Here is a 16,674-nt window from a genome sequence, read left to right on the forward strand (position 1 = left end):
GAGCCCTAGAAACCTGCCTTCTTCAAGGCCTTTCAAACCTCCCATTGGGTCTGAGGTCCCAGGAAGTTGCCCATGGTGCCTGGAAGGGGGCAGCTCAGAACTCTCTGGAGAGGAGGCTGCAGAGGAGCCAGCATGTGGAGGAGGACAGGAGGTCCTCAGCCCCTCCAAACCTGCCTCCCCATCCCATACCCACCACATCCACAGGTCCCCCTCCTACTCTAGTGCAGGGCCAAGGCTCCAGCCAGTGGTTGTCCCCAAAGAAGGCAGCCTGTGGGTCAGCTCAGAACTTCCCTTTAACCCTGCCCATGAGTCTCCTCCTTTACCCTCCTGAGGGTCTCCCTGGCCCCAGCTGAAGCTCATGTCCCACCTCCCCAGGCAACCTTTGGGGTTGGGTGGATTTGCAGCCCTCAGGAAGGGTATTCAGGCTAGTTTGGCCACTGGAGGTCACAGCACCATCTCCTGGGGGTCAGCTGTCTGCCTCTGTCACTTCCACTGACTCTGATGGCCCAACAGGACTCCAGTACACCATCTGTTGAGTTCTGATGACCTGCGAACACTCCTTGCTTGTTGGAGGAATGAAGCTGACTGATTCACTCACTCCCAGCCCTCCTAAGAGCTCAGCACACGCGCACACGCTCACACACACACCTCCTGAATCCTGCCCTTGCAGCCTCCGTGCCCTGCCAAGCCTAAACTAGAACTGCCAGCCCGGGGGTGGGTCATTCTGGCAAGGACTTCCAAAGGCGAGGCTTTTTGAAGATGAGGGCAGCTGGTGCATTCAGATGTGGCCCAGGCCACAGCAAGTTATGGGGCAGGGAACCTGGGAGCTGCAGCCCATCTCCTGACCCGGATGAGCTTTCCCAAGGCTTGGGCCAGCGATCAGAAGGACCAGGGTCCATCCCCTGTCCTGGTGTCCAGGTCCCTGCCCCCTCCTCCTCTCTCACATCAGTCCAGAGTCCATCTGCATGGGAGCCCTTGGCTGCCAGGCTGGGGCACAGAGCCAAGAGCACCTGTCACCTGCAGCACTCCTGGGCTGACCCCTGTCTCCTTGCCTCCCCAGGGTCAATCAGGTAAAGCAGGACCCGGCGTTCACGGGGCTGCCCATCACCCGACTCTCCTTCCCTATCTCATCTGTGATGCACTTCGATGTTCCTCGGGTCAGCCAGAACGGGTGCCCTCAGGTATGGCTCCTCCCCCCCCACACCCTGTCACTGGCTCATACCTCTAGCGTCTCACCCACGTGTCAATTCACTCCCTCAGTCGGCTAGTCCCTGGACTATTAAGGAGTTTACTGAACCCGGCTGTGCACCCAGAGCCAAGCCTCTCAGTGCTATGGAGGAGTGGCCCTCAGGGCGCTCTTGGTCTGGTGAAGATAGGCATTACACGCATGAAAAGGTCAAACATCAACACAAGAGAATGTGTAATCTAATAATGAAGCGGGAGGGACTGTCAGAGCTATAAAAATGAGAGGAGAGAAGACACAAAGGACAAATATGGTCTGAAGCCACTTAGATGAGGTTCCTAGAGTAAGCAAATTCACAGAGACAGAAAGGAGAATGGTGGTTGCCAGGGACTGGGGGAAGGGGACAGTAGACTGTTCTTGTTTAATAGGTACAGAGTTTCCTGTTTGGGTTGATGAGAAAGTTCCAGAAATAGACAGTGGTGATGGTTATACAACATTGTGAATTGTGCATCTAAAGACGATAAAAATGGGACAGTTCATGTTGTATATATTTTACCATAATAAAATTTTTTTTTTTTTTAATTTGAGGCCAGAAGGATGTGAAGCCTGGGTGATTAGGGTGGGTATCCAGACACAAGACTCTTGAGTTTTTAAGAGGGGAGGGATGGTTCAGGGCAACAGAGCACAGGAGTAGAGATGTGATGCACAGGACATGAATATGCACAGGACATTGAATATGTTGGGGAGGGGTGTGCAGATTGTGGCCGGGTGCCAAGGAATGGCCAGATCAGTCAGTTCCCATAGTTCACAGAGCTTGCCCCACATGATGGTCCCAATATTCCTAGAGGCCTTGAAGAACACAGGGGTGCCTGGGAAGTCCTTCCTGTTGTCTGCCCACCACAGTTCACGTCTAGCATGGCAAATACAGAATGAGGCACCCGTTTGGAGCCCCAGCCTTCGTTTAAAGGCAAGGACATTTGAAGGCTCAGACACAGACAAGAGTGATGGTGGCAGGGAGGGGTGGGACGAAGGGGGACCCCGGAGACAGAGGCTTCAAACCCAAACCAATCCTTGGCCTGATTTCCCCAGAGTCATCTCACACATGGCCCTGCATTTGCCCAGAAAATTATGAACCAATCAGCAGGCGGTCCCGAGGGGCAGGAGGCGCGGGCTGCTTTAATGAGGGAGCCCCCTCCCCACCCCCGGGCCCTCTCAGGCTGCCTTCGCTGCCTAACCAGTCTTGGTAGCGGAGGTGCCCCTAGCTACAGAGACTTGCCTCCGGTGCCTTGTGCATGTGTGGGACTCAAGGCCAGCGGTCTGGTGACGGCAGGACACTTGTTGACGTTCACTAGACAACATGGCAGTTGGGCCAGGTTGAGAACTCCCAGAAGTGAGGGACAGGGCCAGGCTTCTGTGGCACAAGGTGGGGGTGGGCAGAGCCCTACCTGGAAGGGTACCAGTCAGCAGCTTACATACTCCCCTCCTCCCTCCCCTTTCTGCGCTTCAGCCTCCTCACCTCAGTTGAGGGGTGGTGGTTGGATCAGGTAATTTCTAGGACATCTGGAGTCACTGTGATTTCCCACCAGCTGCCCACCATGCCAAAGCACTGCGGCCAGGGATTTGAGGGCCTGGCACAGCTGGGTTTGACCCCTGCTCTGTGACTTACTAGCTGTGTGACCTTTCGCAGGCTTCTCAGTTTCTCCAATTCCAGATTCCTACCTTTACTGTGCTGTTAGCACTTGAAGGACTCACTTGTGCACAGCGTCCAAGCCCAGGGTGGAGGCTCAATGGGCTCCGTCCCTTTCAGAGCTGCCCCTCCCCTAGTGTCAGATGGCCCCTGAGGCCAGCCCTCATTACTTTTGGCTACAGTAACCCCACGGACTTGAGCTCTAAGCATATTTATTGTTACACTTGGCGAGGGGTCCGCACCTAGGATGCTGCCAGAATTGGTAGATGTACCATCTCAGCAGCGTCCTCGGGACTCAGGATCTTTCCAACACCCCTGAATTGCCATCTTCAGCTGCTTACCAGCTCGTGGAGGCAAAATGTTCGGGGCACCCCATCCAGACATGACCAGGACCCAAGAGAGAGGGAGCCTCCCCTTCTCACCTGTGGCTTTTCTGAAGGGCTGGAAACCTCCCACACGCAGCCCCTCCACAGACCTCCCTTTTCGTCTCATTGGCCAGAATTGGGTCACATGCACTTCCCTCAGCCAATCACTGGGGAGGGGTGTGGCATCACCGTGCGGTAGCTAATGTACACAGGTGTGGAGAAGCGGGGGCCACCGGGACCAAAGCGGGTTCTGTTGGCCACGAGGGAGGGAGGGGAATGGTTGAGGGGCATTAGTGTCTGCGTCACCCCTCTGGGAGCCTGGTGATGATGGCAAACCTGGTCAGCGAAGGGAGAGTTGGGCCGTCGGGCCCGAAATCGGGTGGGACTTAGGAATTACTCCTACCCTGCCTCCCGCACCTTTGTGGGGGGCCGTTGCGCAACAGGCTGTTTGTTGGCCTGCCCTCCTTAGAGAACTGAGGCAGAGCTCCTGGCCGATGAAACAGAAGCAGAGGAGAAAGAAGTTGTCTGTGCCCACCGTCATCTGCCCTGTCTCAGTCCCCACGGCCAGTCGGTCCCCAGGCTCTCACGGGGCCCCTTTCCGTCCCGCAGACCTTGCCCTGGTGCTGGCCTCATCTCTTGCGTGGACCACCGCGGCGGCCTCCACTCAGGCCCCTCCCATTCAGCCTGTGAGCCCTTCCCCTGGACCCCTGACCCTTTCACGGACAGGACGAAGCCCTCGCTGGCAGCCAGGTACACAAGGCCTCATCCCCCGGAGCCCCCTGGCTCACGGCCCCAACCCCGACAGGCTTTCTGCAGACACTCTGGATGCGCAGCTCTCCTGCGCACGCATGCTGTCCTCTCTGGTCTGCCAGCCTTCCTCTCTGCTGCCCTCAGCCTAGCATGCCCCCCTCCCTCGGGTCCTCCCTTCCCCCAGTCAAGAGTCATTGCTTTCTTCTCCGACATCCCAGCTCCCACAACCCACAACTTGCTTAGACCTCCACATGGATCACAGACGTGTGTGTGTGTGTCCTATCACCTGGGAAGATGGTGAGCTCCAGAGGGGACAGGGTCTGACTCTAGCTCCCCCATATGCCCCGCAGCACCCCTGAGGTGTAGAGCAAGGAGAAGCCCCCAGTCAGCATTGGCTGAGTTCAATTCAACTTTCGTCTTGACGGTGAGGTATCCATTCTGTCCTTCAGCCCACACGACAGCCTCCAAGGCATACAGCATAAGACATTTCCCAGCGGACAGTGACTTCTTGGGTTCCAGGGAGGGGAAGGGACTTGCCAGAGGTCACGCAGCAAGGTTGAGGCAAACCTGGGCCCAGAGCCAAGGTGTCCTAACTCCCTCAAGGGCCCCCAGCATCAGCTACCAGCAACTACCCTTCCCAGGAGGGCCGAGCAGGCAGTGGTGGGTCTGGTGTGGATGTGGTGGGCCCAGGGGAAATGGAAGGAGGGCCCATGGGCCCATGTAATGAAAGCTCTGTCCCTAGGGAAGGCAGGTCTGCCTCAGTGGCCAGGGGTTAATGGCTTTGCTGAAGATCACAGCTGAGGGTTAATCACATTCCTTAATTCCACAGCCCGCCGTGGCCTTTCCCATTAGCCTCTATGGTCAATGGCTTCCCCGCCCCACGCCCTGCCCCCCACTCCCCCCCCACACACACACACACATGCCACCAACACCTTCACCAGGGCCCTGGCATCAGACTCCAGAGGTGGTTTAACCTTGATTCCTTGCCCCTCCCCCCCACCCCCCACACACAAGAGAGGCTGACCCTCTCTCCCCAGTTGTGGGTCTGAAGGGATCTCTCTTGGAGGACTCATCCTGGGAAACCATTCAGGGAAAGACCTGTCCTTCCTGAGCAGTCAGACACTATTTCTTGTTTAGTAGACTCCATTTAGACACATTAATAGGCCCCCAAGAGGACAGCTAGCATCCATTAAATAACCCCCCTTCCAGGGTGGGAGCAAGAGATGGGGGCGGCAAGGGACTGAGTCACAGGTCCTCCTTGAGTGCCTCAGGGCCTGGCAGATGGTCCAGGCTATGGGGACGCCCCTCTGGCACTCAATGGGGTGGCTCTGGGATGGGCATGGTTTGGGGATCAATCCTGAAAGACCATTCCCAAGGCCCACAGAACCCGGAAGCAGCTTCTCTAGCCTGGCCTGGTGGCCAAGTGGCTGTCCCTGAGCTCCCTCTGGAGCCCATTCTCAGGAACAGTCCATCACCCCAGCCCCTGTCCCTGTGCTCAGGACCCCTGGCCCCCAAAGTGACTACAGCCCATGTCCCCAGGGGCAGGGGCCGAGGCAGACACAGCTGAGCCTCGGGCGGGGCCTCAGCAAGAACCAGAGCAGGCACATTAGTGTGACAGGCATCAGAGCCCTGCCACCGCGGGGGGAGTGGACCCACACTGATATTTTGAGATCCTGCATCAATAACTCCTGGAGCCAGTGGTACATTTGTGCTGACCTTTCTGAGCAACGACTGGTTCCTGCAGGGGAGCGGGAGGTGGGAGCGGCTGCCACTGTTGCTGACAGCCCCTGGCTGGGGACAGAGGCAAGGCGGCCGCTGGGGGAGTCTGCACCGATGGCCCCAGCCCCTCCGTGTGTTGGGACCGTGCAGGGCTGCTGGCTGTGTGTTCCATGCTGATGCCCTCATGTTCCATTCCCCACTCCCACCCTTCCAGCCTTTGTAGATGCTCGGCCTCCTCCACCTGCAGTCCCCCCTTGTTCCAGGCATCCTCCACCCTTGCCATGCCTGGAACCACCATCCACCTTTGTCTTGGGCGGTTTTCCCAGCCAGAAGATCTCCCTCTTTCCCTTTGCGCTGCCAAATCTTACTTCAGAGCCTTCCTCTGCTCCTGCTTCCTGCAAGACGGCTTTTGTGGCCATCCTCGGGAATGTCTCCTGTAGCCCCTTATTTGGGGGCTCTGGTCAATGCTGTCTTGTTTCACTGTTTAAATATCACTCACGTGTGTGCCCCAGCTGCTGACTTAGTGTGCTATCAAGTCCCCCGAATGCCTGATGGCCTGCACTTCAGACACACCAAGGCTCAGGTTTCTGAAGACCCGCTGTGGCCTCTGCATCCTGTGTGGGGCAGAGAGGGGCTGGGGACAGGGTGGAGGGCATGTCTCCTTTGGCATCGATGACACCCCCAGCCATGGGGGTGAATACTAGTGCAGCTCTTTAGGAAAACCGTTTACCCATGGTCAGTCAAGTGCCTTAAAATGTATGTCCTTTAATTCAGCATTTTCATTTCGGGTACTTAGGAAATAATCTGAGACACAGAGATCCATGTCAAAGAATATTCAATGCAGTGCTATTCCAGGAAAACACAGGAAAGGAGAAACCTGGGCACCTGGACATGACAAAGTATCCTACAGCTACAAAGATCGCGGATACCAAGTGTTACTTGTGACTCCGGATATGCTTAGGTTTTCACAGTAATTGAAAAATGTAGGATGTTAGGATGACAATTACCTACAAAATAGGCTTAGGAAAAAAACTAGAAAGAAACACAGTCTTAGGACAGTTGTCTTTAGTGGAGGAATTTAAGGTGTTTGGGGGGTGTTTGTTTTTGGGTTTGTTTGAAGTAGGCTGTACACCCAGTGCAGAGCGAACTTGGGGCCTGAACTCACGACCCTGAGATCAAGCCCTGAACAGAGATCAAGAACCAGACATTTAACTGACTGAGCCAGCCAGGCGCCCCTAGGGTTTTTCTTTTTAATCTTTCTACTTTTCTGTATTTTTCCAAAATTCATTCATTACACGTATGTCGCTTTTATAATTGGGACAAACATTTGCGACATATGTAGACATACATAGATGGCTATATCTGGACATTCCTTGATTTGGGAGAAGCTGTGGCCCCACTGCCTACTCCCACTGTCTCCTTTCAGCTGTCCAAGCCTGGGGGACCCCCGGAGCTGCCCTTATGGAACCAATCCTTCCTCTTCCAAGGCCGAGACGGAGCCACCAACTTCTCGGAAGACACAGCCCTGGTGCTGGAGTACCACTCCTCGGCTTCCAGTGAGTGCCCCTTAGTGCCGTGCAGGGGCAGCCATGCGTCAGGACATATGTAAGAAGGGTGCTCAGGCCACCTGCCTCTGCCCCCTGCGGGGATAGGTGAAGGGGACCTGGTTCCCAGTGCATGCAGACAGGTGGAGGAGCACCTGGCTGGCTTCCTTGTCCTCGTTCCTTGGCACGGGCCAGCACACATGGGTCCTATTTCCATATTAGATCCATTCATTTTTATCGCACCACTACCCCCTCCTCATGTACCTGTCAGGGAGGAGGGAGGGATAGATCCCCCCAGGGCTCACAGCATAGAGGGGAAACCGGATTCAGAGACCAGCTGATCCACGGTCTTAGATCCACAGGGAGAGAGTAAAGCCCCCAAGGGCAGAGACAGAGGAGATCCGTATACATACCCAGAAGCACAGAATATGTTGAGAGTTGGTCTTGAATTCAGAGAGCCCTAAAGAGCAGAGGAGGAGGAGACTTGTGCAGGGCAAGGCCAGGGGCAGGAACGTGAGGTGTGGGAGAACTGGATGTTGGGTACCAAAGGATGGGGCCCCTGCTGGGGCCTCTAACGCTGGGACCCGAGGGGCTTGGGGTGCGGGCTTTGGTGGGAATCCCAGCTGGTCCTCCCCCTACAGTGAAAGGCAGTGAGCCATGGACCCTCAGCAAGCCCCTGGGCGTCTCCGTGTTGCCGCTAAAGAGCCGTTTGTACCGCAAGATGCTGGCAGGGAAGGGTCTGAATGGGCTGCGTGTGGAGAGGCTCCCCATCACCGTGAGTGCCCCACCCTGATCAGAGCCTGTGCCGGGTGGCCTGCTCCCGCCCCAGCCCACCCTGTTTCGCCCTGCCCCACTGACGCCAGTGACTCTGGCTTCTCCAGCAGCTTCCACCAGGGCCCTCCCCGCGGAAGCCAACCACCGTCAGGTATAAGGAGCTCCCCCGAGCTCCTGCCCCGAGCAACGTGAGGAGACACACAGGGAGGCCCCACGGGATAGTGGCAAGAGTTCAGGCCTTTAACCAGAGAGACCTGGGTTTAAATCCTGACTTGCCCTAGTTCTCACTGTGCAATCTGGGGCAAGTTTCTTAGACTTTCTGAACCTCGGAGTGCCCATCTCTAAAATGGGAACAACATACCTGTAGAGGATCGCTCTGTATGACAAGAGAGCCCAGAGCCCAGGCTCTAGAGCCTGACTGTCTGGGTCCAAATGCTGGTTCCACCCCTTCCAGATTACATGACCATGGGAAAATTAAAGTCCCGGTGCCTCAGTTTCCTTGTCTGCTAAATGGGTTCATAGTAATAGAATTTTTCTTATAGGGTTGCTGTGAGATTTTTTTTTTTTAGGAAATACGTGTAAAGTACTTAGAACAGAATAAGTTCTCAATAAGATTTAATACATATTATATCACCATTTATTTCTCTGCCACCTTTTCCCCTAAAATGCTTCTGGCCATCCTGATGTAATAGATGTCAGTAAATGGGAGTTTCCCCACTCTGCCAGGACGCAGGTCTGGAAGTGCCAGTCAGGTCTTCAGTGGAGTTGAGAAGTGAGGTTCGAGGCAGTGAGGGTGAGCAGAGGCAGATCATTCTGCCTCCCTCTCACTCCCCAGGCAGAGCCCCTAGCAGGCCCCTTCTTGGGGAATCCAGAGCAGTGGGCAGATCAGAGGCAGAAGCCGCCCTGGCCAGCATGGGCTGACAGCTCCCCTCTCCTCCCCAGGACACCAAGCTGAAAACCATAAATGGTGAGGCCCCCACAGTGGATATCTCCTTCCAGCTGCTTTCCTCTGAGGTAAGGCTGCGGGGACAGGAAGGGCAAGGCCTGGCAGCCACGTGTCAGCTCCTGGAGCCCCGCAGTGTGTTCCAACCTCCTTCACAATTGCTGGCCTCGTTCCGGGGCTGGGGCCAGGGGCTTCTGGAAGGAGGGGACTGCTGCTTTGGAGAGAAATGTCTGAGGGTGATTTGAAGCTCCAGAAAATGAGACAAAGCTGAGATTAGGAAGAGGAGAGTTGAGAGCAGAGGGCCACCCAGAACTAGGAGTCAGCCTCTAACCCAGCCCAAGCCAAGCCTGGCTCACTGGGATCAAGGTTCTACAAGCGTGAGCTAGGATTTCAGCTTCTCTTGCTACGTAACAAACTACCACAAACCTAGCAGCTTAAAACAATGCCCATTTATGGGCTCGCACTTCTGTGGGTAGGCAGTCTGACACGGCATGCCTCAAATCAAGATGTTGGCAAGGTCACACTCCTTTCTGGAGGCTCTGGGGAAGAGTGTGCTTCCAGGCTCATTTAGTTGGTCATCAGAATCCAGTTCCCCACAGTCGTGGGATCCAAGGTCCCTGTTTCCTCGTTGACTGCCAACCAAGGGGCCCCTCAGCTGCTAGAGGTCACCTACATTCCTTCTCACAATGGCCCCCTCCATCTTTCAGCCAGCAGGCATGTCAAATCCCCCCCACACTTCAAAACTCTCTGACTTTCTCCTTTGTCAGCAGCCAGAGAAAACCCTCTGCTTTTAAAGGGGCTCATGTGATTAGGAGAGGCCCACTCTGAGAATGTCCCCATCTTAAGGTCAGCCATGCCATGTAACATAATCACAGGGGTCACAGCTCATCATAGGCATGGGTCCTGGGGATTAGGGTGTGGAATCTTGGGGGCCCGTTTTTGGAATCCTGCCTACCACAGCTTGGTTGATCCAAGTGGAAAGATACCGGGGGCTGAGCCCTGCCTGATGGATGGGATCTCTTCCTCTAGCCAACTCTCCCTGGACTCTGGGTCCCGGTTGAACCCTGGTCATTTGGCTCCAGTGCACCTGGCCAGCACCTTCTGGAGTTCTTCCCCTTTTTGGTCTGTGGTGCTAAGACAGGCACAAAGCCGGGAGGTGAGCAGTTCAGGACCATGGATGCCTGGGTCAGCCCCCTCCTGCCGGCTTCCCACACCAGGAAAAATCGCCACCAGCGCTGGGGTAATACTTGGCCCTGTGACCTTACCCATGGAGAACACAGGGAATTATATGGTGTGGCGTAAGAGGCATGTATCTGGAAATAAAGCCACCTGAAAATGTGTCCCTAAGGCCTCTGGTGAGTACCTGGGACCTCCCATCAGCACTTCCCCCTGTGGAATGTTCTGCATCATCTTCTAATTCCTGATTCCTCTATTTCCTGGTGAAAGAGAGTTTGTTAGAGACAGCCTGACACCCCACCCTCACCCCCATCCCCACCACCACACCAGGTGTAGGACCAAGAAGGTACTGAGAGGGGAAGACACAGAAGCAGCAAAAGACCCCAAGAAAGAAGCAGGGTCCTTGGAGAAAGGAGCATCAAGTGCCCCTGGTCAAGCCACTGGGGGACCCAGGCAGGCAACAGGCAGGTGGACAGGACACTTCCCCAGTTGCCCAGCGGCTAGGCACAAAGGTCTCAGTGATGAATTATTCACCGGAGCTGTGCTAAGTGCAGAATTAATCCCTTTCCTTCCAGCTGGCGGCCTCACTAAATTATCCCTCCAAGTCATGCGGGAAAACGCTGCCGAATTCATTTAGCGGCTGAGTGTTTTGATCTGGGCCTTGTGATTTTAGCTTCCCCTTCCCCCAGCCCCCCTCCCCCTGGAGGCGGGGAAAAAAAACCTTTCAGTAATGGATTTCCGAGAAGAAAGGAAAAGAAAGGGATCAAGATTGGGTGTGTACCAGGAAAATAGTACTAGAGGAAATTCAGATTCTGCAGCCAAGCATTCACCACACACACAGTTCCACACACGCACGCTCTCTCACACCATCGTGTGCGAATACCCACATTCAGACAGTCCCATATGCACAGACATGAACATGCGGGCGCACACACACCCCTTTGCATGGGCACTTACACACGTGCTCACACACACACGTGCAGACTGACACACAGATGTTTTCACACCCGCATTGGCATACACAGAAGCTACATCTGTTTGTGGCCCAACTGTTCCTTGGTGACACTATCTGTGAGTTGGCCAATAACTGACTCACTTTGATTCTAGAATCCTGAACTCCAATTTTGGAGCTAATGTGGTGGGCTCGGCATAGGTTCTTGCAGCCAGGGCACCCAGCCATTCATTCTTTTATTCCACATATATGTGATGAGGACTAGAATTTTGGCCACCCTTGTGGATTTCAATGAGAAGAGGGAGGATCCAGCAGCCATGGAGCGCATCTGCCTTGAATTCACCCTCATCGGGCTTGGACATGGCTCTCTGCTCACATCTGAGCCCTTTTGGCATCCTTCTCTCTGCGGGGTAGTGAGAGCGTGTTGAGAATTGATGAACAGGTGGATGGCCTGGCAGCTGAGTGCAGAGGGCCCATCCCCGGCTCCATCACTCACCACCGCCCTCACTGTCACACCACCCATGTCCTCTGTGCCACCGCAAACATTGGGCACCTGTTATGTAGCAGATACTGTCCCAGTTTTAGGGATCTTACACGTCCTTATAAAGCTTGCGTTCTTAGAGGGCAGGGAATGTGGACCAGACAGTGAGCTAGTCAGTTCATGAGCAGACAGCAGCTCCTGGTAAGAGGCCTGGCGAAACCCAGTGAGAGCAAACACCTGACAGGTTCTGAATTCTTTCCCTCTTATGGTTCCACCTAAGACGCTGTTTGCAAGTTCGTGGTGGAAGGTACCTGGCCTTCATGTCTGCATTCCAGCCTGGGGGACCAGCACCATTGCTTCTTCCATCTTTTAAATCAAACACTGCTCAAAGCTCCATGAGCCACCGCCGCCAGAAGCCTGGGATTTTAGAGTCCTGTGGACACTCTGGCTGTGGGGGAGGCTTGGGTAATGGGCCTCTCGGGGCCCCTCATCCATGTGACTAACAATTCCATCTTGAGGGCAATTCCTTCCCTGTGGTCAGATGGGCTACTGAAAGGTGATGCTTTGGGAGAAATAAATATGCATGCCCTATTTGGGTACCTCCCTCCTGAGGACACATCCTCTTTCTCCTGAGCCTCCGAGGGACAGACAGGTATCCTGGTTAATTGAGGTTTGGGTGAACACTTTCTCCCCCACCCACTGCTTCCACATCACCCATTCTCAGAGCTCTGGGAACAAGAGCATTGTGGAATTTCCGAATAGAGACCACAGAGGTGTCTCTCAACAGCCCACCCTGGACAGGATTGTCCTTGACAATGTCCACCACAGGTGGTCTCACTCTTGCTCTGCCATGACAGGAAGCTCACTACCACCGGACGTACACTGTCCCGTGGCTCCGTGGCCACAACAGATAGAAATGACCACCTCACACTGAGCCCACCCTCTCTGCACCCCCAGGCTCCTGGCTTCTCCATCTGGGGCTGCAATGCGACTTTAGCAAGCCTCCCCTGCTGGTTGTGGGGACACTAGCACGTGGTCAGGCATCCAGCATGCTGGCTGGCCCACTAGCCAGCAGAGCCTGCAGTTTCTGTGAATGGTGGGATGAAGTGGTCTCCTGGTTTGGGATATTGTGCTTGAAGCTGGTTCTGCTGGTGATGGGTTAAGCTTTTTCCTCTGATGGGACTTCTCTACAGGCACCTGCTGCTTAGAGTGATCTGCTTGAAGCTAGAGTTGTGTGTGTAGATGAGCACGTGAATAACTACACATAGATTCACAAAAACTAAAAAAATGGACACCTGCCTATAGACAGCCAACTTCCCTTTATTGTAAATACAGTGGGGGTTGGCCTTGGGGGTCCATTCAGCTCTAAGAATCCATAAGCCTATGGCTACTCCACATATCTATATACGAATAACCCTATCTCTCCTCCATTCTCCCTCTGATGTTGGCCTCTGCTCTTTGAAGAGTGCGATCTGGTCCCCCAGGAGTCTGTGCTTCTCCAGGCTAAGCAGTCTGCCTCTTTTAATGAACTGGTGGCAAGATCCCGCAGCATCCTGGGTGCCCTCCAGCTTGCAGGCAACTTCTTTGAAGTGAGGCCCACACTGAGCAGGTTTCCTAGGCTGACCCATGTGGATCGGAGCCCAGCGTGCACATGACAGGTGCTCACTGTGCCAGTCCCTGCCTCCTCACATGGAAACGTGCCTCCTGCAAGGTGGGAAAAGTCTATGCAGTTGTCTGGGTGTTTGGCAACAGTGTGCCTTCTCGGGCTGGGATTTGGAATCCAGAGTCTTACCCAGGCAGGGCACCAGGGCACCAGCCACTCACATGGGTGGCTGCCTCCTTCTTAGCCCACAGTCCTGAGGACTTGAAACTCATGGGTTTCCTTGGATTTTGGCATAGGGTGGGTGCCTTTGAGGAGAGAAGGAGGTGGCACCCGCTGCTACCCCCTGAGGGAAGGGGCAGCTCCCACAGTCCTGTCTGACCCTCCCCCTTCCCTGTTCTCACAGGGAGAGGCGGGGCAGGTCTTCAATGCCATGCAAAGGGCTGCCTGGTGTTTTTATTCAAATCAGTTACAAAGCTCTCTGGAGACCAGACCAAAGTGGGGACAAGTGGCTGTTTAACAGATGTGGAGGGGAGGGCAGGGGATAGGCAGAATCATGCTGGCTTTTGATGAATTTTTATAAATTTCTTTGAAAGCCACATATGAAAGCCCTGGGCTGGTCTTCAGAGAAGCCCCAACACAAACCTGCCTCCATTTCCCCACCAAGCACAGCTGCTTGGAAGGCCCAGTGTTCAGGATGGCACGAGAATCTCCCTGGCTGGCTCTGTCCTCTGGAGGGTTCTGTCCCCGCCCCCAAGACTCCAGCTCTGAAAACGCTCCCGCAAGGACGATGATGGATCCAGAGAAAAAAGACCTTTTCCCCTCCCACAACCTCACAACACCTTGCCTGTCTTCCCTTCCACTCCACAACCCCTACACAAACAGTGTGCATCCTCAGGTCTGGGTTTGAATCCTGGATCCTGATCTTAGCCACCCTGAGTTCCACCTTCCTCATCCACAGAAGGAAGTTGTGATCCCTACCAGCCAAGAATGTAGTGAAAATGGAATGAAGGAGCATGTGTAAGTGCCCAGCCCAGTGTAGTTGCTGACAAAAGTGCTGAACTCATCAGAGATGAGGACAGGGCTCCTGGGGGAGGGGAACAATGGGGCCTCGCTAATCCATCACTCGGCGCCCGCCCCTCATGACAGCCGTTCCACCAGACTCACATCCATAAGGACATCAGGAGGCCCTTGTCAAGTGCTGAAGATAAACATCACCAGCCCCACATTTGGTCTCACAGCAATTTTTCAGGGAATGAAGAAATGGAGAAGAGACAGACAATCATCTCTCTAGAGGCCAGATTTGCTGAAGTCCCCAGTGTACCCTGCCTTGAGCTGGGGGCTGTGGAGGAGAAGTGAAGACCTGCTTCCTGCCCTGGGAGTGGGCAGGGCTGGACTAAGAGCCATACTGCAGGCTCATTCCAGATGCCTCACCAACCACAGGACTCCACTGCCTTGAGAATGTGAGTCCGTGACTCCCAGCCAGAGATGGAATGTACTGAGTCAGGATACAGAGATGGCTAAGGAAGCTGGACCCTCGCCTGGCCTGCTCTGCTCTCCCGTGAGCCCAATGCACAATTGGTGGATTGAAGAAGGGGAGGGGAGGAGAGAGGGCAAAACTTCCAGACCAAACTATTCAGAGAGAGGGGGCTTGGGTTTCTCCCCATCTCAAAGCCACCCTACCATAGCCTAGACCTCTCTTCAGCCAAACCAGATGCACCCCAGCTCCACCCATTTTCATTCAGGCATGAATTCATTAGCCATTCTTTGGATCCCTAACCTGTGCCAAGCAGTAAAGCACCCTGACAGATCGTTACCACCCATCTTGCTAAGCGTTCTGGTTGAAGTGCTTTGGGCATACAAAGGTCAGGGGAAGAGTCACAGAGAAAAATGGTTTGAACTCTGCCTCAAAGAGTGGCTTGAAAATTGGCAAAGCAAGGGTGATTCAGGCAGAAGGAATCACAGATGCAAAGAAATGGAGGCATGACGGTATCTGAAGCCCATGGGACATATGGAGGCTGTTGTGGGGAGTGAGACTGGAGAGTTAGTTGGGGCTTACACCACGGAGGACCTGGATGCCAGGATTCAGGGTTTAGACTTTGGCAGTGGTTCAGAGTGGTTCAAAGCTAAGGAAGGTCTTTGGGCAGCAGTAAGACGTGATCTGACCTATATGCTGGAAAGCTCTCTCTAGATGTAAATGGGGGGACCCAATTGGAAAGATTAAATGCAGAAAGCCCAGATTCCAAACTAACAAGAGTGAGCCCACAGACTGTCCAGTGAGCTATGGGCAAGGCTCTATTTAATACTAAAATCCTTGCCAGAATTTTTAAATATCCTTATCACTGGCACCCCTCCCCTGACCCTGCAACTTGCTTTCAGATTAACCCTCTGAAACCATTTTCTGGAGAATGAAATATGGCCCCAATGAGGATTAACACTCAGACCCTTCTTTGCTGGCAGACAGACTCAGAGCTTCAAGCCCCACTGCAGCTGCAAGACCATGCAGGATGCCATAATGAGGCTTGCGATATGCATGGGAGGCAGCAAGCCCTCTTGCAGGGCCCCCATTTTCTGAGGCTCGCCTTCAGCTGAAGAGATAAGAACCTACAACTGGGGCCACAGGAAATGACAAAGCAGTGACTGATCGGGGAGCTGCTACACAGGGCTCATTATGGTGCTTGCCAGCGGGCGAGACACCCTTATCAGGGAGAAAATTGCATCAGGCCTCCTGAATTACTAGCGATTGGAAGCAGATTTCTTGGGACGCACTTTGTTAGATACCTAATGAGCGGGATACAGGCGGGCAGAGCCCAAGGCCGGCGGGGCGGGGGACAAATGTCTTTGTTAAACAGAATTTGTCAGTTTCCGCTCCGGGTTCCCTGGGGAGGGTTCAGGGCCAGCTAATTGAATTAAGAGCATGTGCGCTCCCGCGAGAAGGCTCAGGGCGGGGCGAGAGGCGGGCGGGGCGAGAGGCGGGCAGGCCGGAAGGCGGGCTCTTTCAGCACCAAGGACAGCAGCTGCATCCTGGCTAGTCTGTAATTGCCGGGGCAGGCTGGAACTGTTGCATTTTGCATGATCAGGGATCTAGGGGATGGAGTGGGTAGGAGGGAGGCAGAAGATGTTAGGGGAGGAGGAGGAAACAGGTGACCCAAGAAGCCTCGAGCCTGTGATGCTATTGGCCTGGTCTGTCTCAACAGACTGTCCTCTGCAGGCAACAGCAAAGGGCTGAGAGGCATGAGGAAGGGGAGTCTGCTCTCCACCATGACACTCACGTGGTGTGGGGCAGCTGCGGCAGCACAAGGAGTGGTGGGCTGCGCAGCAAGTCTGAGCCAGTACATGGCTGTGCATTGCTTTGAGCTTTCAAGGTAGGTCTCCAATTACAGCCCTAATGAAGCAGGACATGCTGCAGCCACGGAACCACAGAGTGGAGGGGCCACTTGTCAGCCCCAAGCTGCCTCAGCCATCAGGGCAAGGCCTGCCAAGTAGAAAAGCAAACAGCA

The 16,674-nt window shown here is 54.5% G+C and overlaps 1 protein-coding gene across 1 annotated transcript in view; it reads left to right on the forward strand.

Annotated features, from left to right (window-relative positions):
• CCDC33 (coiled-coil domain containing 33) overlaps positions 1–16,674 on the forward strand; it is a 101,528-nt gene that overhangs the window by 42,261 nt on the left and 42,593 nt on the right. Inside the window, exons 8-11 of the mRNA XM_032417935.1 lie at positions 1,061–1,181; positions 7,131–7,260; positions 7,890–8,023; positions 8,965–9,036. Coding sequence (XP_032273826.1) covers positions 1,061–1,181; positions 7,131–7,260; positions 7,890–8,023; positions 8,965–9,036 — 457 coding nt within the window. The remainder of the gene's footprint in view (positions 1–1,060; positions 1,182–7,130; positions 7,261–7,889; positions 8,024–8,964; positions 9,037–16,674) is intronic.

This window comes from Phoca vitulina, unplaced genomic scaffold, assembly GCF_004348235.1.
Source record: "Phoca vitulina isolate PV1807 unplaced genomic scaffold, GSC_HSeal_1.0 scaffold20, whole genome shotgun sequence".
Taxonomy (NCBI): domain Eukaryota; kingdom Metazoa; phylum Chordata; class Mammalia; order Carnivora; family Phocidae; genus Phoca; species Phoca vitulina.